Source organism: Pituophis catenifer, unplaced genomic scaffold (genome assembly GCF_029215685.1).
Source record: "Pituophis catenifer annectens isolate HBS135680 unplaced genomic scaffold, rPitCat1.0.hap2 SCAF_8, whole genome shotgun sequence".
In the NCBI taxonomy this organism is placed as follows: Eukaryota; Metazoa; Chordata; class Lepidosauria; order Squamata; family Colubridae; genus Pituophis; species Pituophis catenifer.
The window spans coordinates 9146106-9168604 of NW_027256888.1; the positions used below are offsets into that span (position 1 = coordinate 9146106).

A 22499-nucleotide genomic window follows, 5' to 3' on the forward strand; every position below is an offset into this window, starting at 1 on the left:
GGGCAACGTCAGCTTATCAGCTAGTCTTCTATAAAGGAACATTTTGATTTCTGTATTTTGTAGCGTCGAGTGGCACCTGGAAGGACATTAGCTGTCTCTAAAATAAGACTGAAGATACGAGTGAAGGTTCTTCAGATGAAACCATCTGTGAAAATTATTTTTATTCAAACTCAATAAAAGACAGCCTGAAGCTCCCATTTGGCAATGATATGTCTTTTCTCTTTAAGTAGCAATCTTCAGTGTTTCCAGACGATATGAAAGGGCGAGAGGCATCTTTAAATAATGATGTACACATGCAATTTTTGTAGAATTCAGAGAATGTGTTTTAAAGATCCAAAATTCACATTGTCGAACAATTTAAAAGAAAGCTTTTTTCAAAAAAACAAACAAACAACAACAACTGTGTATTATTTGTACAGTATGTGACCACCAGAGAAATTGTTTAAAAGAAGTTTTAATCATTGTGGGAAGTGTGAAAAACACAAAAGGGATATTTTATCATGCAGGGTGGACTTGTGAAAAAGCAAAAAGACGCTGGATTAAAAAATGCATGTGGTGATGCAGAGATTTTCAAAAGTTATCATACAGATGAAATTGGAATGTTTCTTAATAGGGCTTAATGGACACTCACTTAGACAAGGGTTCATGGAGTGTTGGCTTTATATCAGGGGTGAAATGCTCCCGGTTCGGACCGGATCACCTGATCTGGTAGCGATGGCGGTGGGTGGTTCGGAGAACCGGTAGCAAAAATCCCTGCACCCCACCCCCATGCCCAGCTGAGCCGCGCAATCATCAGAGGCTGTTTTTTTTTTAACTTTTAAAAGCATTTTTTCTACAACCTCTTCAGCCGAAAAAATGCTTTTAGAAGTAAAAAAAAAAAAGCCTCTGATGATTGCACAGCTCAGCTGGGATCATCAGAGGCTTTTAAAAGCATTTTTTCTACACCCTTTTCGGCTGAAGAGGCTGTAGAAAAAAAAATGCCTTTAAAAGCTTCTGGCAATCCCAGCTGAGTTGCCTGATTGTCAGAGGCTTTTAAAAGCATTTTTTTTTTCTGCAACCTCTTCAGCTGAAGACGTTGTAGAAAAAAATGCTTTTAGAAGTAAAAAAAAAAAGCCTCTGATGATCGCACGGCTCAGCTGGGATCATCAGAGGCTTTTAAAAGCATTTTTTCTACACCCTTTTCAGCTGAAGAGGCTTTAGAAAAGAAAATGCCTTTAAAAGCCTCTGGCAATCCCAGCTGAGTTGCCTGATTGTCAGAGGTTTTTAAAAGCATTTTTTTTCTGCAACCTCTTCAGCCGAAGACGTTGTAGAAAAAAATGCTTTTAAAAGTAAAAAAAAAAAAAAGTTGGCCACGCCCACCCAGTCACATTAACCCCCCACCACCACCACCAAGCCACGCCTACAGAACCGGTAGTAACAAATTTTAGATTTCACCCCTGCTTTATATATGATTTCTGCAGTGAGGTTATTATATATACAAAAACGGAAGATTGTAGAAACACCAATAATGGAGAAAATGATTATCAAGATGGCGGATTTGTCAAATGGTTAAATTGACTTGCTGATTACGGATGGAATTACAGCTACTTTTATTAAAAACAAGCAAACTCTGAAAACTGTTTATAGACTTTTTGTTGAAAATGGCTAAAAATTAACTGCTATTTTTGGGTGGGAGGTTGTTTGGAGAGAGAAGAGAACTACAATATGCAATATGGAAGGGTACACATGCTAATTGCACTGTTTGTAGCTGTTGCAAAGATTCGAAGTCACTTTTTTGGAGGGTTACTTTTACCATTTTGTAATATTTTGTTTCTTCTAACGGTTCTGTCAGGGACTGCAGCCAAGAAATTAAAAAACACTTGCTCCTGGGGAGGAAAATTATGGCAAATCTAGACAGCATACTAAAAAGCAGAGACATCACCCTGCCAACAAAAGTGCGTATAGTCAAGGCTATGATTTTCCCAGTTGCAACGTACGGCTGTGAAAGTTGGACCATAAGGAAGGCTGAGCGTCAAAGAATTGAGGCCTTTGAACTATGATGCTGGAGAAGATTCCTGCGAGTCCCTTGGACTGCTCAACTGGTCGGTCCTAGAGGAGATCAACCCTGACTGCTCTTTAGAAGGCCAGATCCTGAAGATGAAACTCAAATCCTTTGGCCACTTAATGAGAAGGAAGGACTCACTGGAGAAGAGCCTAATGCTGGGAATGATTGAGGGCAAAAGAAGAAGAGGACGACAGAGAACGAGGTGGCTGGATGGAGTCACTGAAGCAGTCGGCGTGAGTTTAAATGGATTCTGGAGAATTGTAGAGGACAGGAAGGCCTGGAGGAACGTTGTCCATGGGGTCACGATGGGTCGGACACGACTTCGCAACTAACAACAACGGTTCTGTAGCATTTTAAATGTTTGTAAATCTTTCCTTAATAAAAATTATTCATAAGATAACGTGATGGGAGGCAGATTCTTGCTTTACACGTGCCAAGGTAAGTTAGGGCATATACCAGTGATGGCGTCCCCAAGTGCCGAAAAGGGAGCACTTTGCACATGTGCGCATGCTCGTCAGGACCGCGACCAGGAAGAGGAGCTGCCCAGGGGGCAAGCGTGTGTCTGATAAGGTACTTCCAGTTTCCGGCACACACTTGCCGGCCAGCAAGTCTTCTGGTTTCTGCCGTGCATGCATATTCACCGATCAGCTGGCCGTCACGCATGCTCACGCTAGAAAATGGAAGATCAGCTGTTCCAATTTCCAGCATTTCTGCACGCACAAAGGCCAGATGATCGTTGCGTGCGCATGCGCGGCAGAAACCCAGAAAAGGAACGGGCAACGCCGTGCGTGCCAGGAAACATTGCTCCGCGTGCCACTTTGGGTACACGTTGCCATAGGTTCGCCATCACGGGCATATACTGTATGGATAGAATGGCGTGAATTATATTAGTTTAGGCAAAGTTGCTGCATCCTTACAATTTTTTTTAAAAAAAAAAGATACAACAACATTCCATTTGATGTGATCACCTACTAGAGGTGTAGAAAGGCCATGCTGATGATTTTAACAGCTGAAATCCACACATCGAGAGGGAGGGGAGGGAAGTGTTGTGACTCCGACCCCTGAGCCCGTCTTATCGGAGGGAGAAGACTCCGAAAGTGAAGGAGAGGAGTTGGCAAGGCCTCCCTCTCCAGGACCCTCCTCTCTGGCAATGCCTCAGGTGTCTTCCGAAGGAGAAGAGATAGGCCAGGAGCCAGGCATTTCCGAGCAGCCGCAGTTAGACAGCGACGGAGATAAGTCTTGGCTGGATCCCCGACAGCGTCGGAAAGACAAGCGCGCACAGCAGAGAAGGAGGCGTGCCAGAGATTAAGCAGAGTCACTGGACCACACCCCACAGGGGATAAAAGAGGGTGTGGTGGCCATTCAGGCTTTGTGACGGACAAAACTGAAAGCTAGCAAGTCATTCTGCATTTCTGGAACTTTGTTATATGCTCTGCTTGGACTGATTTTTTGGACTGGACTTGACTATTCTTTGGCTTTTGTGGACTTTGATGTTTTCGGTCGGAGGAGATAAACCTCCCTTTGTAAGTAAAGACTGTTGGCAAGCAGCCACTGGGTTGCTGCCAATTCTGTTATCAAAGGAAATTCTTGTCTGCTGGTTTAACTCTTGGTCGACTGCTGGTGTGTGTGTGTGAGACGGGGACAGAACAAGAAGGGAAGAGAGAGGAGAGGAGAGGAGAGGAGAGGAGAGGAGAGGAGAGGAGAGGAGAGGAGAGGAGAGGACGGTTATAGAGTCCCAGGGTCCTGTGATCTCTTTTTGTGACCTTCTGAGAAGCAAAGTCCAGGGGGAAGCCAGATTCACTTAACCACCGTGTTACAAGCTTAACAACAGCAGTGATTCACTTAACAACCATGGCAAGAAAGGTCGTAGAATGGGGCAAATGACATTTAGTGACAGAAATTTTGGGCTCTGTTGTGGTCACACAGACAAAGCTTCAGACTGGTTTGGGCAAACTGGATGTTAATTTTACATCTGGTTCACCGAACCAGTAGTTGCAAGGTACTGGCTGGACCCTCCCACCATGCCTCTCCCCTCCCAGGAGTCTCCACACGGCCCGTTTTGGGTGCCAAGTAAGTGCAGGGCCTGCACGGAAGCTCTGGGAGGGCAAAAAATGGGCCTCCCAGAAGTTCTGGTAGCCTGGAAACAGACCTGTTTCTGGCCTCCAGAGGGCCTGTGGAGCAGGGGGAAGGCCGTTTTCGCCCTCCTGGAGGCTCAAGGAAAGCCTCCGGCGCCTGGGGAGGGCGAAAAACAAGCCTACCAGAAGTCCGGAAATGGGCCTGTTTCCAGCCTCCGGAGGGCCTCCAGAGCCCAGGAGAGGCCGTTTTCACCCTCCGGAGCCTGGGGAGAGTGAAAATGCCCCCCACCACCATGGTGCAGGAGGTCGAGTAGGCAACGCCCACTATGGCCATGCCCACCTAGCAACCAGGCAAAGAACTGGTTGCTAAAATTTTTGAATCCCACCCCTGCACAAGACCAAATATATTCTGTATAGTCTTCCTTCAATTAGATATATGCCATCAACTGCCAGCAATGGTCCTTCGGATTCTATATTCAAAATAATTAAACAGGCACAAGTTTCACATTGTTACTCACTCAAGGACAAAGTGCAGGGAGTCCTCAACTTACGACGACACCCGAGACCAGTTGAGTTTCGCCCCATTTTACGATATTCCTTGCCACATTTTGTCACACGAATCACCGCGGTTGCTAAACTAGTAACCTGGTCGCTAAGTGAATCTAGCTTCCCCACTGATTTTGCTTGTCAGAAGGCGATCACGTGACTTTGGGGACACAGCAACGGTCATAAAAGTGAACCAGCTGCCAAGCATCTGAATTTTGCTCACATGAACATGGGGATGCTGCAAAGGTCGTAACTGTGAAAAATGGCCATAAGACACATTTTTAGTGCCGTTATAACTTTGGACGGTCACTAAATGAATTGTTATAAGACGAGCCCCCATCCCCTGTAATAACAGAACATTTTACAAGAAACTCCATAGAAGGCCCCAAATTACAGATCGTCCTTGTTTAGTGACCGCCTTCTTTAGCGACGATTGACAGTGATGAAAAAATAAGTGCACAACCAATTCTCACGGTTATGACCGTTGCAAGACTATCAAGCAAAGGAAAGCTTGAGTAAGATTACTTTTACAGTTGTGATTCATTTTGCTAACATCTTGAGTTGCCCGTTCCAATGGCGGTCACTACAGCAGTGGCCAAAATTGTGAAAACCTTTTGAGGGAAAAGTGTATTTTCTAAAACTAGCTAATAACACCACTTTTTGGGGGGAGTAGTACCATAAAATTATATATCATTGGAAAGATAATTTAACCAAGAATGTAATGCAATAACTTGTATGGAGGATTTGCTATTAGAATAGAATAAAGAAGAAAAGTGAAACACGTAGAAAAAACGAGATATAAAAAAATGATCACCATATCAATTAATACTTAGTTGGGTAAACTTTAGCATGAATGATGGCCTTACAACATCTTCTTATGGAGTGAACCAAGTCTTTGAATTCTGCAGCTGTTCTAATGTGAAACCAAGATTGAATGATGGCTTCTATTAACTGCGTTTTATTGCTGGGTGGCTTCTGACTAACAAGTTTCTTTAGCTGGCTCCATAGATTTTCAATTGGATCAAGGTCTGGGCTATTCCCAGGCCATTCCAGCAGTGGAATAGGATTATCTTGAAACTCCCAAAAAAATAAAGTGGTGTTATTAGCCATCAAACTTCAAAAATATACTTTTCCCAAAAGGTTTCCACAATTTTGGCCACTACTGTAAATGAGGACTATTTGTAATTGTTTTGGTATGAGGGCACTGTTGTTTCAGCCCAGCCCACAGGATGGTTGTTGTAAGGAAAATAGGAGGAAGAAACTATGTTGCATACAGTATGTTCACCAGCTCAAGTTATTTGTAAAATAATAATAAAGGTGGGATTTAAGTAATTTTTAAAAAAATGTTGAATTAACAAACATCAAAAAGTTTCAGCTAATCTCAGGTCTCAATAAACATAATTAACATTACAATTATAAACTGATAAGGTACTTTTACTCTGCCTCACATCTGGCCTATATATCCAATTTCTCTTCTCTTCCTCCATGCTAGTTTATATCTTGCAAACTGATATTTATAATTTATATATAGCTTATACAATATAGATATGCCAATATTTACTCCTCTGTCTGATGAGGTAAGATACAGCTCACAAAATTTCCTGATTTTTAGTAATATTTGTTGGTCAAAAATGGTGCTTTTTTTTCTTTTCTTTTTTTCCAGGAAACATTTGAATCCTAGTTACCAAACCAGACACAATGCAAGTCTTGGCTTTTAAGGCTTCTCTCAACAAGCCGACATTTATTCCAAATCGTGGTTTTTCTTAACTAGGAAGCGATTTTGCAATATCCACTTACCTGAAATCCTCGAGAAGCTTCACAGGTTGAATAAACACCAGGTTGGGCTTAAATTGCAAGCCAGTATTTATTTATTTATATTTTGTATCGCTAAACCACCTTTCTATCCTCAAAGAAGGGCCAACGTGGCAGTAGGTAAGCATAACAATGATTCATGAGGGACTAAACCGGCATCTCTGGGAGAGTTTTTCATTAATATCAGGTGTTCCACTCAGCTGCAGTCCATTAACCTAAGAGGGTAAAGCAGGGAGTTTCCAAATTTGGCAACTTTTTTAAGACTTATGGACTTCAACTCCCAGAATTCCTCAACCATCCATGCTGGCTGTGGAATTCTGGGAGTTGAAGTGCACAAGTCCATGCAGGCTGGGGAATTATCCATGCTGGGAATTCTGGGAGTTGAAGTCCACAAATCTTTAAAAAGTTGTCAGGTTTGGAGACTTCTGCCTTAAAAACATACACAACTTTTTTTCAGCCTACAACAGGTTGGCTGCTTTGATGAATTGCAGAGAGGTGCTATGCTCTCTTGTAAAGTCCTTGTTTTGAATCAGTATGATAGCATTCATAGATTAGTGACAGCTCTTTTTATTTTCAGGAAAACCTTTGCCACTAAGGGGTTAATTCAAACATGAGTATAAAAGCTTGAACATAAAAGGCAGTCCTTGATTTATGGCCAACACTGAGCTCAAAATTTCCATGGCTAACTAAGCAAGGCAGTTATTAAGTGACTTTGCCCCCCCCCCCCCGCCCCCGTTTCATGGCTCTTTGGCCACAGTCGTTAAGCGAATCACGGGGTCACTAAGCACATCTGATTTTGCTCGTCGGAAGCCCGCTGGGAAGGTTACCAATGATGATCACATGATCCTGGGACAGTGCAACTGTCACAGATACACGCGTTGTCGTCAAGTGGCCCATTTTTTTGATGTGATCATGGGGATGGCTGCAACCGTCATAAGCGTGAAAAACGGCCGTTAAGTCACTTTTTCAATGACATTCTAATTTTGAATGGTTGCTAAACCAATTATTGTTAAGTCCAGGGCGACCTGCATTTAAGGGAGTGGAGAAACCTTTGGATAGCTTTGCCTTCTGAAAGCCCATTGCTCTTATTTGTATCCTTATATAGCAGGGGTAGTCAAATTCACGGCGTCACGTCATCACGTGATGTATCGTTTCCCCCCCTTCGCTAAACAGGCGGGGGGCGTGGCCAGCATCCATGACGCATCCAGCCCGTGGGCCGCGAGTTTGACACTCCTGCCTTAAAATCTTTAAAAATGGAAGGGGTTGAGATGGTGAACCTATGGCACGCATGCCACAGGTGGCACGCGGAGCCATATCTGTGGGCACATGAGCATTGTCCTAGCTCGCGCATGCACGTGCTGGTCAGCTGATTTTCGGGCCTTCCGGGCTCACCGGAAATCGGGAAACGGGCCGTTTCCGGCCTCCGGGGAGATGGGGAAGACCGTTTTTGCCCTCCCCAGGCTCCAAGAAATTCTCTGGAGCCTGGGGAGAGTGAAAAATGGGCCTACTGGGCCCACTGTGCCATCGCGTGCCAAAAGCAAGGGAGCACAGGGGGGTCGTGCGCACATGCACGGGGGGAAGGGGCGCATTGAATTATGGGTGTGGGCACGCGCGCACGCAACCCCCTCGCGCTCCCCCCGCTTTGGGCACATGACGGCAAAAAGGTTAGCCATCACTGGGTTAGGGTTTTCTGCCCTAACTTCCTTCTACTGATGTCACTTTTTTCCTGATGGCCTGTCGTACTTGGCACATTGGCCGTTGCCTTCCTAACCCCGTGAAAGTGGCCCAACACTGGGGTAGCAGTGAAACTACAATCCACACAGCATATAAATCAGGGATGGTCCAACCTTGGTAACTTTGAAGACTTGTGGACTTCAATTCCCAGAATTGGCTGGGGAAATTCTGGGAGTTGGAAGTCTACAAGTCTTCAAGTAAGTAGAGTCTTCGGTAGAACATTTTAAAGCAGTATGTTTGGGATTGTTTCCAATTGTTCTGACCCAGCTCTCCAAACACGACAAACCCTCTGAAGTTAACTCCAAGTTTCCTTTATTAGGAGCACCAGCAGCCCCGGCAAAAAGTTTCTCTCTCAACGCGGGCTAACAAGTCCGGCTGGCCGGAAGATGAATAGTTGTCTGCCACATCTATTCATCTCCGCCCCCTGCCTTTATCCCCTGAGCTAGGGTGGGGCTTTGCTAGCAGTGATGGCTCTTCCTTCCCAAGGACCGGCCCATAGATTTCCACTGCTCTCCTCTCCTCTGCCTTCTGTGCATTCGTGTGTCAGGCACTGGACCCAGCTGTTCCTCCTCTTCCTCATCGGCCACCTCCAGACCTGGGGGCTGTTGACTCTCCATCTGAGGGCTGAGGGACGGCCCAGGCTCCGCCTCTGTTGCTCTCTCTGACAGCTCCATTCCCTCTTCCCCCTCAGAGCTCTCAGGTTGCCTTGATGCTGACCCCGACTCCCACGCCTCCTCTTCCTCCTCTGATTTGGCTGGTGGAGGGGCCAGCGGCCGACAGGCCGCAATAGTAAAGTAGAAACAAGCCAAAGTCGTAAACTCTACTACAAGATGTGTCTGACTAATATGTATTTTCAGTAAAAGAGAATTTTCAAAATCTTTCTCAAGTCTACATCCGAGAAAGATAAGCAGTGCCTCTCTTTTCGTTATTCTGCATCCTCTCTGCTGTAAAAGAAATCGGAATATTCCCAAGAAGAGTAGAGAATAAAGAAAATACACAACAAGTAACGGTGATATACTATATGTACCATTACATATAACGACAAAACCCCCAAAAGTTTAACTTGGAAAAGGGAACGTCTATGATCCGCACGAGTCATTGCACAATAGGATTTTCAATTTATTATCTTTGCCACAGTACAAATATTCACAAATCAATCATCCTTTCACTGTCAAAGTTTGTAAACAAGTGCCCACATTTCTCCCCAACACCAGGCTTTACGTTGGTGAATATCTTGGAAAGCCTGTCGTGGTAAAAGGACCGACATTTTCCCGCTTGGGTGTGAAATCCCCTTCTCTTGACACATATTTCTACCCAGACAGCATTGTGTGCAATGCTATAAAAAATCATAGTGAAGGCTCTGGATTAGCATGATCTTTACGACAGGACCCAATCCACTAGGTTAATAAATGCATTTAAAACGAGGTTCCAGTCCCAGAAGTTAACGGTTAGAAATGCTAGCTTCTACGTAGAAACGACCTAAAAAAAAAAACCCAAAAAAACAAAACCCCAACAATGAACCAACCCATCTCTCTCTCTATTTTTAAAACGGTTTTCACTTGCAAAGATACTTTCCAGTCAGGGAGAACAGTAGTGCAATTTTAAGTTAAGTTGTACTTCATTCAAAAGTTACGTTATGTCCAGTACACAATGCCATAGCTTCTATGGAAAGATTAAGAAGATGCTCAGGTAAACAACGGAAGAAGGAAGGAAAAAAAAAATAAGGTTAAGCCCACGCAGGCTTACGAGTCCGTTAAAGCTTGTGTTAAAGTGTTGCTGATCTTTTTTTTTATTTATTTATTTTAAAAACGTTTTATATATAAACTAAAAAAAAAAAGCGGAAATAAATAGACAAATGACCGTAGTAAAACTGTCTTGAAATTGAAAAATTTCTCATTGACAGCCGATGCACGTTGACTTTTTTAAAACGGAAGGGGGGGGGAGAGAGAGTTGACCTAAAGAGGATTTCTTGCTGTGGCCTAGAAAAGTCTTGACAACTACATTCTTATAATTTAAATAATAACAATAATAATAATAATGACCGTAGAGTCAAAGGAGAAGAATGCCGTGTGGTTGAAAAGGGGTGGGGGGGGTGTGTCTCCACTCCAAGCAGCCTTACTTGGATTTCTTCTTGAAAAGGCTCTTGATTTTGGACGGTTTTTTGCTTCGCTCTCCATTGTGGTAAAGGTCTTGCGAAACGCTACCGAGACGGGAGACGGGAGAAGGTTCGTGCCCGGCTCGGCTTTCGCTGCTGGTGGAGGAACATGAGGTGTGCCGAGGTTTGGGGACGGGAACGCTGCCGCTGGAGAGCTGGTTCATGCTGCAGGACTTCTCCAGAATGCCGTTGTACACTTTGCTCGCGGGACTGAAGATCATACTTTTAGTTTCTGTCAGCCCCGCGCAGTCTGGAGAACCCCTGGAGATGTCGGCGGTGAGGGAAGAAGAGTCCCCGGTAGAGGATTGTTCTAAGGACACATCCTCCTGGGATGTCTTTTGAGGTGACAGGGGTTGATATATTTCAAGGCTTGAAGGGGGAGACTGCTTCCTTCCCGCTGAAGAATTGAAGGAGTCGCACTCAGAAACGGTATCCTGAACTTCCCTACAGATGCAGAGGAGACACCAAGGGATCGGGTTAATCTGTACAGTCATTCGAGTCCATTCAATGGGTAACGTAATAAGGTTTATAAACAGGCAGTCCTTGACTTACGACAGGTTTTCACACTTACGATCACTGCAGCATCCCCATGGTCTCATAATTAACATTCAGTTAATCATGCCCTCGTCACCTCCCGCCTGGACTATTGTAACGCTCTCTACATGGGGCTCCCCTTGAGGAGCACCCGGAGCCTCCAACTGGTGCAGAGTGCAGCCGTGCGGGTGGTAATGGGAGCGACATGGCGTTCCCATGTAACACCCCTCCTGCGGGAGCTACACTGGCTCCCCGTAGTCTTCCGGGTGCGCTTCAAGGTTTTGGTTACCACCTTTAAAGCGCTCCTGGGTACTTGCGGGACCGCCTACTATCACCAATAGCCTCCCACCGGCTGGCACGCTCTCATAGAGAGGGGCTCCTCCGGGTGCCGTCGGCCAAACAATGTCGACTGGCAGCTCCCAGGGGGAGAGCCTTCTCTGTGGGGGCACCTACTATCTGGAACGAGCTCCCCCCGGAGATATGGAGGATCCCGGATCTGCGCACCTTCCGCCGCGCTCTAAAGACCTTTTTATTTCACCAGGCGGGCCTGGCCTAACTTTTCTCCCTCTTTTTAAACAACTTTTAATATTTTTTTAATATTTTTAATATTCAAAGTTTAAATTTGTTTTAAATTGATTGGGGTTTTAATCTGTCTGGGCCAAACTATTTAGTTCGATTTTATTTCTGCTTTTTAAATTTTGTATGTATGTATTTTATTGTTGGCTGTTCACCGCCCTGAGTCCTTCGGGAGTAGGGCGGTATATAAATCAAATAAAAGTAAAGTAAAGTAAAGTTGGTAACTGACTCATATTTATGAGGGCTGCAGTGTCTCAGAGTCATGTGATTTCCCGACAAACAAAGTCAATGGAGAAACCAGATTTACTTAGCAATCGTATTACCAATTTAAGAACTGCAGTGGTTCACTTAACAACTACGCCAAGAAAGGTCATTGATTGGGGCAAAATTCACTTAACAACAAAATTTACCTAGCGACATAAACGTTGGGCTTACTTCTGGTTGTAAATCAAGGACTATCTGTATGTGTCAAGGTTCCACAGAGTCGAAGAATAAATAACATTCTAATGTTCATGCAGATTCTCAATCATCCAGGTGATGGTTATCCCAAAAGTGCTTCTCAAAAGGCAAGTGGACTTTTGGGGTTTTTTTCCTTGAAAATGTTTCTCTTCTGATCCAAGAAGCTTCTTCAGAATTTCTGGGATGAGAAGTGAAACGTTTTCAAGGGGGCCCAGTTGCCTTTTGAAAAGCATCCTTGGGATATCCTAATGTACTTGCAGCAAAAGACAAAGCAAAGCAAAATAAAATAAAACAAAAATCCCTCTTCTGACTTGCTTATCTTCATATGTTTCCTTCATGCCCGTCTTTCTCAGCAAGCATCCTTAAAATGAGATATTATCTCTTCTGGTTTACGTAAGAAGTAACACTTCTATGATATGGCTTCCAAAAATACTTGTGCACAAAATAGCAAGTATTCCTGCCTTGCAATTTTCAATTCAGTTAAATGTTATACAGGAATGCAGCTCAGTTGTGAATAATAATTTGATTCAATGCTAATCGTGTAAGTAAGCATAACATCTCATTACATTACATTATCATTTAGGGGTGTACTCACTTTTGTTGCCAGCAGTTTATAGATATTAATGGCTGTGTGTGTTGCGTTATTTTGAGGGGACAGCACATTTACACTGTTATACAAACAGTATGCTCACTACTTTACATTGGAGCCAAGTGTCATTTCGTCAGTGTTGTCACATGAAAAGATGTCCTTAAATATGTACAAAATATGAAGAGTGTACTCACTTCTGTGACATACTGTGTATAAATATGTGTATATATGTGTGTGTAGGGGACGCAGTGGCTCAGTGGCTAAGACGCTGAGCTTGTCGATCAAAAGGTTGGCAGTTCAGTGGTTTGAATCCCTACTGCCGCGTAATGGAGTGAGCTCCCGTTACTTGCCCCAGCTTCTGCTAACCTAGCAGTTTGAAAGCAGGTTAAAAAAAATGCAAGTAGAAAAATAGGGACCACCTTTGGTGGGAAGGTAATAGCGCTCCGTGCGCCTTTGGCGCTTAGTCATGCCGGCCACATGACCACGGAGACGTCTTTGGACAGCGCTGGCTCCGCCCCCTAGAGTCGGGATCAACTAGCACACATGCGCGAGGGGAACCTTTACCTTTTTATATGTGTAACATATATATACACATATATATATGTAATACACACACACACACACATTTATATATATATATATGTGTGTGTGTATGTATGTATGTATGTATGTATGTATGTATGTATGTAATCCTCTTAATTAAGAATTAATATTTAGAAGTAAAAACTGTTTATCTAATCCAACACTACTCCAACACTATATTCGCAAAGCTCCAAAATTATAGAAATTTCTGTGTAAAAGAAGTCGGGGGGGAAAAAAAATCTGTTGACACAGTTTTAGTCAAGTTTGCAATCCCAAATGCATCATCAATTTACGGATGTACCCTTTTCTACCCTTTGCAGCTGACTCATGAATGGCATATAAAATGTGCATATAATTTAAAAGAAAGATGCATAGATTATGCTCATTATGGAAGGAAATAATATGTGCGAAAACATCTTCCATCCGTTTCCCATTATCTCATTTTAAGGCTTCAAACCAGAGGGAAAGTAACTTGCAGAGAGAAGTGGCAAGATTTCAGCAAAACCCATAAGCCCCAGCTGCCCCAGCTGAGATCATGCAATTTCTAATAATATGGGAGGTCACTAGATAACTTTTTGCCTACTGAGAATATTAAGATGGAAACTCAAAGAGTTGAATTATGCAGGAGGTCCATTGCATTGGCTCCACAATCAGTGATGGTTTCACTTCCATCACAACAGCCTAAACACTGGCAATTCTTTTGGGATATGTGGTAGAGAAACCAGTAAGCGTATCTCTAAAAGTCTGGCTATTTGTGGTCTGTAATCCTTGGTTTGATATGCAAAGCCCTATAGACAATTAGAGCTATATTTTGAAGGCTCCGCTAGGTGGCAGTGTTAGCCAGTCATGTCTAATCTAGAAAGCTAAGCAAACCCTAGTTAGTATCGGGATGGAAGTCTATGCTGGAGTCCCAGGAACCAGACTAGAAAAATAAAAAAAAAATAAAAACTTCCAAAGAAGGCAATAACGAGTTATTTCTCTATTATTCCAAGAAAGTTTCATGGATGTGTCCACATTAAGTCAAGGGGCCTCCAACTCTAAAAAGAGTAGCTTCAAAATGAGGTAGGCAGCAAATAAACAGGTAGGTAGGTAGGTAGGTAGGTAGGATAGATAGATAGATAGATAGATAGATAGATAGATAGATAGATAGATAGATAGATGACAGAGGGATGTGAGAGAGAGAGAGGGGGGAGGGAGGGAGGGGGGGAGGTGGATATAGAAGATAGATAGATAGATAGATAGATAGATAGATAGATAGATAGATAGATATGATGATAGATAGATTGATATAGATAGATAGATATGATAGAGAGATGATAGAGAGATGATAGAGAGAGAGAGATGATAGATGGATAGATAGATAGATAGATAGATAGATAGATAGATAGATGATAGATAGATAGCCGATAGATGACAGAGGGATGAGAGAGAGAGAGAGAGAGAGAGAGAGAGAGAGAGAGAGGTGGATATAGAAGACAGATAGATAGATAGATAGATAGATAGATAGATAGATAGATAGATAGATAGATGGATATAGATGATAGATAGATATGATGATAGATTGATATATATATAGATAGATAGATAGATAGATAGATAGATAGATAGATAGATATGATAGAGAGATGATAGAGATGATAGAGAGAGAGATGATAGATGGATAGATAGATAGATAGATAGATAGATAGATAGATAGATAGATAGATAGATAGATAGATATAGATAGATGGCTGATAGATGACAGAGGGATGATAAAGAGAGAGAGAGAGATGGATGGATAGAAGAGAGAGAGAGAGAGAGAGGGAGGGAGGGAGGGAGGGGGAGAGGGAGGGAGGGAGAGGAAGAGAGAGGGAGAGGGAGAGAGAGAGATGGATGGATAGAAGAGAGAGAGAGAGAGAGAGATTTCCGCTACCAGTTTTCCGAACTGCTCAAAATTTCCGCTACCGGTTCTCCAGAACCTGTCAGAACCTGCTGGATTTCACCCTTGCTCTCTGTGGACACACGAGCTGTCGCTCCAGTTCAGCTCCGCCATGCATGTGTGCGCACCTCCCACCGGCCAGCTGGTTTTCAGGTCCCTGCTGCGCATGCGTGGGTGGCAGGGGCCTGCGAGCGCATGTGCGGGGGGGGTATATGCAGGGAGGTTGTGCATGCATGCGCGGGGTTGCATACACGGGGGCTGCGCATGCATTGCATTTTGGAGATTTGGGCATGCGCACGCATGGGCACTCAGTCCGGAAAAGGTTAGCCATCACTGATCTATCGTAATCTGGCCTGTGCGTGAACGTGCCGAAGTTCTTACCACTGCTTGTCAGCGGTGAAGTAAATTGCTTCCTCTTCTTCTTCGGTACGGTAAGCAGCAGGGCAACTGGACACGGAAAGGAGGTCAGGGTCTGCAGAGTGCAGAGTCGCCTGCGTGTGCGCAGCGTGGGGGGTCTGCGCCCCGTGTTGCAACTGAGGCGACGACGGCACCACATTTCGCCTGGAGCGATACATGCTGCTGCTCCGTGCTAAGGTGCCGGTTTTCACAGCAGACCCTGAGAACAACAGAAAGAGACAAGATTCAGAAGCCCCTTCATCAGCCCACCAAAACATTACTCTGCGAAGACAGGAAAAAACCCCTCTGAAAAGCCCTTTCTTTATAAAATGGGGTGTTGTTTTTTTTAATTCCTAATCGTTTTTTTTTTTTAACGACCCCATAATCCCTCGCGGGGTGGAGTCCGGACAACTGAATGGAGCTGAGCGAGTGTTTACTGGCCGGATGCCCTTACTGTTGCCAATGCGGAGTTATATTCGGCTGATATATTCTCATTGTGCCCAGAGAGAGAAATATCTGCCTCTACCAAGGATCGAACTCGCAGCCTCCTGATTGTGAGGCAAGAGCTCCACCTCTAGGCCACGGGACCACTCCTTTTTTCCCTTCTTCCTAATGCTCTTCTTTAAAATACAGCAGCCGATGAGACAGACATGGTTCCCGCCTAGTAAGAGAAGGCCGCCTGACTCAAACGTTTAACAGAAACCAACACGGATCCTTTCCATTAAACCCAAAAGAAAAGTCTCGGGTTTTCTGTTTATGTTCACTTTAAGAATTTTCTGCATTAAGGTATGAATCTTGGGGGTTGTTGTTACGTATGTTGAGGGCAGCAAGACTACTTCATGCACAGAATCCCCACAACGGACGAATGGCTGCAAAAATGGATGGAGTTAGCAGAGATGGCTAAATTGACTGCTTTGACCGGAGGGGGGGTTAAAAATACAAATACTTTTATCTCTACTTGGAAACCACTTCTGGACTTTGTGCTTGAGGTGTAAAAAAAAATGAAACTTTGATTTTGGGTTTTACCCATTAGACAGATTTGTTGTTGTAGAAATGGCTAGTTTATACTATTATGTAAAAGTAAAAAAGTTGAGGCTTGAGGTTAATAATGCCTTATTCTACTGCACCAAAGGAAGTCGGAAGTCAATGTCTTTTTTTTTCCCCCCTTTTCTTTCCCCCACTTCTCTCTTCCCCTTTTCTTCCTCTATTTTTCCTATTATATTTTTGTATTTTCTTTGTATACTACATTATAAACTAATAAAAATTCGTTAGCCTGCTGTGAGAGAGAGAGAGGGAGGGAGGGAGGGAGGGAGGGAGAGAGAGAGAGAGAGAGAGAGAGAGAGAGAGAGAGAGAGAGAGAGAGAGAGAGAGAGAGAGAGAGAGAGAGAGAGAGAGAGAGAGAGAGACTGTTGGCCGGGGCTGCTGGCACTCCTCATATAGGATTAATTCAAAACAGCGTGCTTTGGGAGCTGGGACAGAATATCGAGCCCAGGGGTCGGCAAACTTAAACACTCAAAAGAGCCACAAAGGTCCTAACCGGAAGCCCCCGTTCAATTCTGGAGCCGACCGGAAGTCTGGTTCCCTCATCATTGTCTCCTCCTAGAGCGGCATCCTTTTTTCTCTGCTGACCAAAAGCCCTGTTCCCCCATGATAGAGTTTCCTCCTAGCACGTCGTCCTTTTTCCTCTGCCGACTGAAAGTCAGTTTCTTCACCATAGAGCGTTCTCCTAGCGCAGCATCCTTTTTCCTCTACCTGTCCTAACTGAAAGCCCTATCAATTGTGGAGCTGACTAGCAACAGGGAGCCACAGCAGAGGGATGAAAGAGCCACATGCGGCTCCAGAGCCGCAGATTGCTGACCCCTGATCTAGCCTATCGAAGAGAAAGATTTGGGGGGGGGGGGAGACATGAAAACTGTCTTCCGGTACTTGAGGGGCTGTCACAAAGAGGAAGCTGACCTATTCTCCAAAGCGCCTGAAGACAGGTCAAGAAGGAAAGGGTGGAAGATCATTAAAGAGAGATCCAACTTAGACCTAAGGAGAAATTTCCTGACAGTGGGAACAGTTGGGTGCTATCATTGGGCGCTATCTAACAAAATGAAATTCAACGGTGAAAAAAGTAAGGTTCTACATGTAGGCAAGAAAAACAAAATGCACAGGGACAGTATAGGTGGTACCTTTCTCAATAGTAGTAACTGTGAGAGGGATCTTGGAGTCCTAGTGGACAATCATTTAAATATGAGCCAGCAGTGTGCAGCAGCGGCAAAAAAAGCCAACACAGTTCTGGGCTGCATAAACAGAGGGATAGAATCAAGATCACGTGAAGTGTTAATACCACTTTATAATGCCTTAGTAAGGCCACACTTGGAATACTGCATTCAGTTTTGGTCGCCACAATGCAAAAAAAATGTTGAGACTCTAGAAAGAGTGTAGAGAAGATCAAGAAAGATGCTTAGGGGACTGGAGGCTAAAACATATGAAGAACAGTTGCAGGAACTGGGTATGTCTAATTTAATGAAAAGGAGGACTAGGGGAGACATGGTAGTAGTAGTAGGGGCTGCCACAAAGAAGAGGGAGTCAAGCTATTCTCCAAAGCACCTGAGGGTAGGACAAGAAGCAATGGGTGGAAACTAATCAAGGAGAGAAGCAACTTAGAACTAAGGAGAAATTTCCTGACAGTTAGAACAATTAATCAGTGGAACAACTTGCCCCCAGAAGTTGTGAATGCTCCACCACTGGAAGTTTTTAAGAAGATGTTGGATAACGTGGTGTAGGTTTCCTGCCTAAGCAGTGGGTTGGACTAGAAGACCTCCAAGGTCCCTTCCAACTCTGTTATTCTGTTCTGTTCTGTTCTGTTCTGTTCTGTTGTTCTGTTCTGTTCTATTGGAAGAGCTTGCCCCACTGGACATTTTCCAAATTAGACTGGGTAACCATTTAACTGGAATACTATAAGGGTTGGATCAGAAGACTCCAAGGTGCCTTCCAGCCTTATGATTTTATGTTCTACATCTCAGCAACCACATTTCTTTGAGATGTGAAATGAGCCAAATCACATTCTAGTGCTGCAGAAATGAGTATCCAATGCAAAGCCTCCATCAGAACTTCCATGGAGATTCTCAGTCATCCAGGTCATGTATTCGTCTTATTCCATTTCCCACTATCCAGTAAGACCTGAAGAAGCTTCTTGGATAAGAAGTGAAAAGTCTTCAAAGAGAAACCAGAAAGTCCAGTTGCCTCTTTTACATTCCTTGCAGACAGCTGGTCATTTGTATTGTTTTACAGAGTCATTGAGGCAACTTGGGAGATTCATCTGTGTCTTCAGGGTCACCTGAGTAATGCAATTGGATGTGGACAAACTCCCAAGTGGCCTCAACAACTCTCTAAAAGAATGCAAATGATCAGCTGTCTGCAAGGAATGTAAATCCTTCCATCCTCCACCATCCAGTCAGAGCTGAAGAAGCTTCTTGGATGAGAAGTGAAACGTCTTTAATCCTCTTGGATAAAAAGCATTTTTGGAACAAGCATGACCTGGATGGCTGAGAATATCCATAGACATTTAGCGAGCCACAATTATGTCACTACGATATAAAAAAGATGTGGAGACTCTAGAGAGAGTGCAGAGAAGAGCAACAAAGAGGATTAGGGGACTGGAGGCTAAAATATATGAAGAATGGTTGCTGGAACTGGGTGTGTCTAGTTTAATGAAAAGAAGGACCAAGGGAGACATGATAGCAGCGTTCCAATATCTCAGGGGCTGCCATAAAGAAGAGGCAGTGAAGCTATTCTTCAAAGCACCTGAGGGCAGGACAAGAAGCAATGGGTAGAAACTGATCGAGGAGAGAAGCAATTTAGAACTAAGAAGAAATTTCCTGACAGTGAGAAGAATTAATCAGTGGAACAACTTGCCTCTAGAAGTTTTTAAGACTGGAAGTTTTTAAGAAGATGTTGGATAACTATTTGTCTGAAGTGGTGTAGGGTTTCCTGCCTGAGCAGGACTAGAAGACCTCCAAGGTCCCTTCCAACTCTGTTATTCTAAATTCTATGTGTGTCTCCCCATCGTCTGAGGTCATCTGAGATATCTCACCACATACCATGAAACTGGGAAACGATGGGAGGGGTGTCTTCATCAAGGTCATCGACTCCCCCCCGCGATTGGGTAGGGTGGGATGGACACTCGCGGCATGACCACCCAACTGTGATCTGAATAGAGGGAGGAGGTCAGGCTTGGCAGCCCTGAGTTATAGGCTATTTGGAAGCCACAGATCTTCTCAATCTGCTGCCATCGGTAGAGCCGTTCTCTCAAGCAGGTAGTTAATTCAGAAAGTGCTTTCCTAGGAAGAGGTCGAGAGATTAAAACAGGCTACGTCACACACTCACAAGAGTACAGGTTGTCCTCGACGCACAACAGCTCATTTAGTGACCATTCAGAGTTATGACAGCAGTGAGAAAAAGCGACCGAGGACCGTTTGTCACACTTACAACCGTGTTGCAACATCCCTGGGGTCCCAGGATTTACATTAGTAAGTTTTGACAACTGTTACATATTTCATGACCTTTGCTGAGTCCCGGGGTCACGCAATCTCCTTTTGCGACCTTTTGACAAGCAACGTCAGATGGGGAAGCCGGATTCCCTTAACAACTCTATTATTAATGACTAAATGCCAAAGGTGCACGGAACGCTATTACCTTCCCACGAAAGGTGGTCCCTATTTTTCTACTTGCATTTTTTTATGTGCTTTCGAACTGCCAGGTTGGCAGAAGCTGGGACAACTAACGGGAGCTCACCCCGTTACGCGGCACTAGGGATTCGAACCGCTGAACTGCTGACCTTTCGATCAACAAACTCAGAGTCTTAGCTGCTGAGCCACCGCGTCCCTCAGACAGAATAGACAAGAACTACTTGGCAGGAAGCTATAATCATCCTACAGACAATCCTACCTCTTCCTCAAGCATCCCCATCTTGTTCAAATTATGTTGAGCTTTTAATTTAAAATTTGTGAGCCCCATTTTAAAAACAATGACAAGGTTTCCGTAACCAATAGAAAGGGCATCATACCCACTCCGTGTCTTACTTTGCTTCCAGAATCTTGTGGTCCACTTCATCAAGTGAAGAGCTGTGTGCAACGTGTAGCGTTCCAAATACAGTATTTCTTTTCTTTTTAATCTTTTCTGCCTGAAATGAAACATCACAGGGATTTAAGGCTTATTTCAGCCATGCGAAAGGGGGGAAAGAGAGGTGAATTTCCTTTCTTGTGGCCATTATCTGAAGAGACATTCTGTCCAGAGGTGGTATTCAGCCGGTTCGGACCAGTTCACACGAATCGGTAGCAGAAATCGCAAGTGGGCCCACCCACCCACCCAGGCTCTATGCCCACGATGGCAAACCTATGGCACACGTGCCGCGTGAATGCGCATGCCGGCCAACTGATTTTCGGGCCTTCTGAGCCTACCAGAAGTAGGGAAACAGGCTGTTTCCTGCCTCCGGAGGGCCTTGGGGGGGTGGGGAAGGCCTGTTTTTCTTTTTCACCTGGCTCCAGATCCTCTCTATGCATCTGGGGAAGGCGAAAACAGACTTCCCCACCCCCTCAGAGGCCCTCCGGAGGCCTGAAACAGCCCATTTCCCAATTCCTGGTTGGACAGGAAGTGACATTTGTTGCTGTCCACAGCCTCCAGAGCATCTCTAGGAGTATTCGCAAGGGGTAATACTCAAGGCTGAAACCTTATTTGATCACTCCGCTCTCTGCCATGTTTATTTCAAAGATTGCCCCATCCCTTTTGCAGTTATATTTACACAAGCTAACTACTACCAAGCCTGAGATGACTGCTGTTACTATTTGTTGTTGTTCAATCATTAAGTCATGCCCTATGGACCATAGCATTCCAGGCCCTCCTGTCCTCCACTGTCTTCTGGAATTTATCCAAATTCATGTTCATTGCATCGATGACACTGAGGGATCCTTGGTGCTCTCTGAGCTTGCTTGTTTTCTTGCAGACGTTTCATTACCCTAACTAGGTAACATCATCAGTTGCAGCCCCAAAGGTGCTTTTTCAGAAGGCACCTAGAATTTCTTTCTTTTCTTTTTTTCTTTTTTTTTTGCTTTTGAAGACGTTTCGCTTCTCATCCAAGAAGCTTCTAACAGGATAGTGGGGAATGGAAGGATTTATATTCCTTACAGACAGCTGGTCATTTGCATCCTTTTAAAGGGTCAGATTACAAGTTACAAACTACAGGAACCAGGAGCACAACTCAGGTGAACCCGAGGACACAGATAACCCTCCAAATGCATCAACAACTCTTTAAAAGGATGCAAATGACCAGCTGTCTGCAAGGAGTATAAATCCTTCCATTCCTCACGATCCCGTCAGAGCTGAAGAAGCTTCTTGGATGAGAAGCGAAACGTCTTCAAAAGAAAAAACAAGAAAGTCCAGTTGCCTCCTGAAAAAGCACCTTTGGGACAACCATGACCTAGATGACTGAGAATCTCTACAGACCATCATCAGTGCTAATAAGGAGTGCTGTTTGCTGTCAGTTTATATTCTGGTGTCTTGCCTGTCTGTGTGGGTGGAGATCTTTGGTTGGGCCGTTTACTGATGGCTCTTTGGCAGTTTCTTGATTGAGGTATTGCTTACTTGATTGTTGATCTGAAGTTGACCTTGGAGTTAATCTATGCTAGTGGTGGCTAACCTTTTCCAGACGGAGTGCTCAAACCCCCAAAATGCAATGTGCCCCGGCCCCCACAAATGCGCTTGTGGCCCCCCGCATGCGCCCCATCCCCCTCCCGCATGCGTGGCCGAGACCCGGAGACCAGCCAACCGACGGATGGTGCATGCGCATGCGTGGCAGAGCTGAGCTGGGGCAACGGTTCACGTGCCCACAGAGAGGGCGCTGTGTGCCATCTCTGGTACGTGTGTCAAAGGTTCGCCATCACGGATCTATGCTGATTACTGGTAGAGAGGTGCTGGAGTCTTTTTCCCTTTTGGGCTGGTTGATGGTCTCTTTTGCATAGTGTATAAATGTTGTTAATGTCTATGTGTTTGTTGATGGCTGATTTGTCAGAGTGCCAGGCTGCTAGAAATTCCTT

At 44.4% G+C, this 22499-nt stretch overlaps 1 protein-coding gene across 1 annotated transcript in view; it reads right to left on the minus strand.

The window, feature by feature from the left end:
• Positions 1–9280: 9280 nt before the first annotated feature.
• Positions 9281–22499, minus strand: part of STIM2 (stromal interaction molecule 2) — a 117998-nt gene continuing 104779 nt past the window's right edge. The window contains 5 exon segments of the mRNA XM_070948339.1: positions 9281–10810; positions 15406–15640; positions 19509–19563; positions 19565–19748; positions 20490–20590. Of these exon segments, the coding sequence (XP_070804440.1) occupies positions 10327–10810; positions 15406–15640; positions 19509–19563; positions 19565–19748; positions 20490–20590 (1059 nt within the window). The 3' untranslated portion in view covers positions 9281–10326.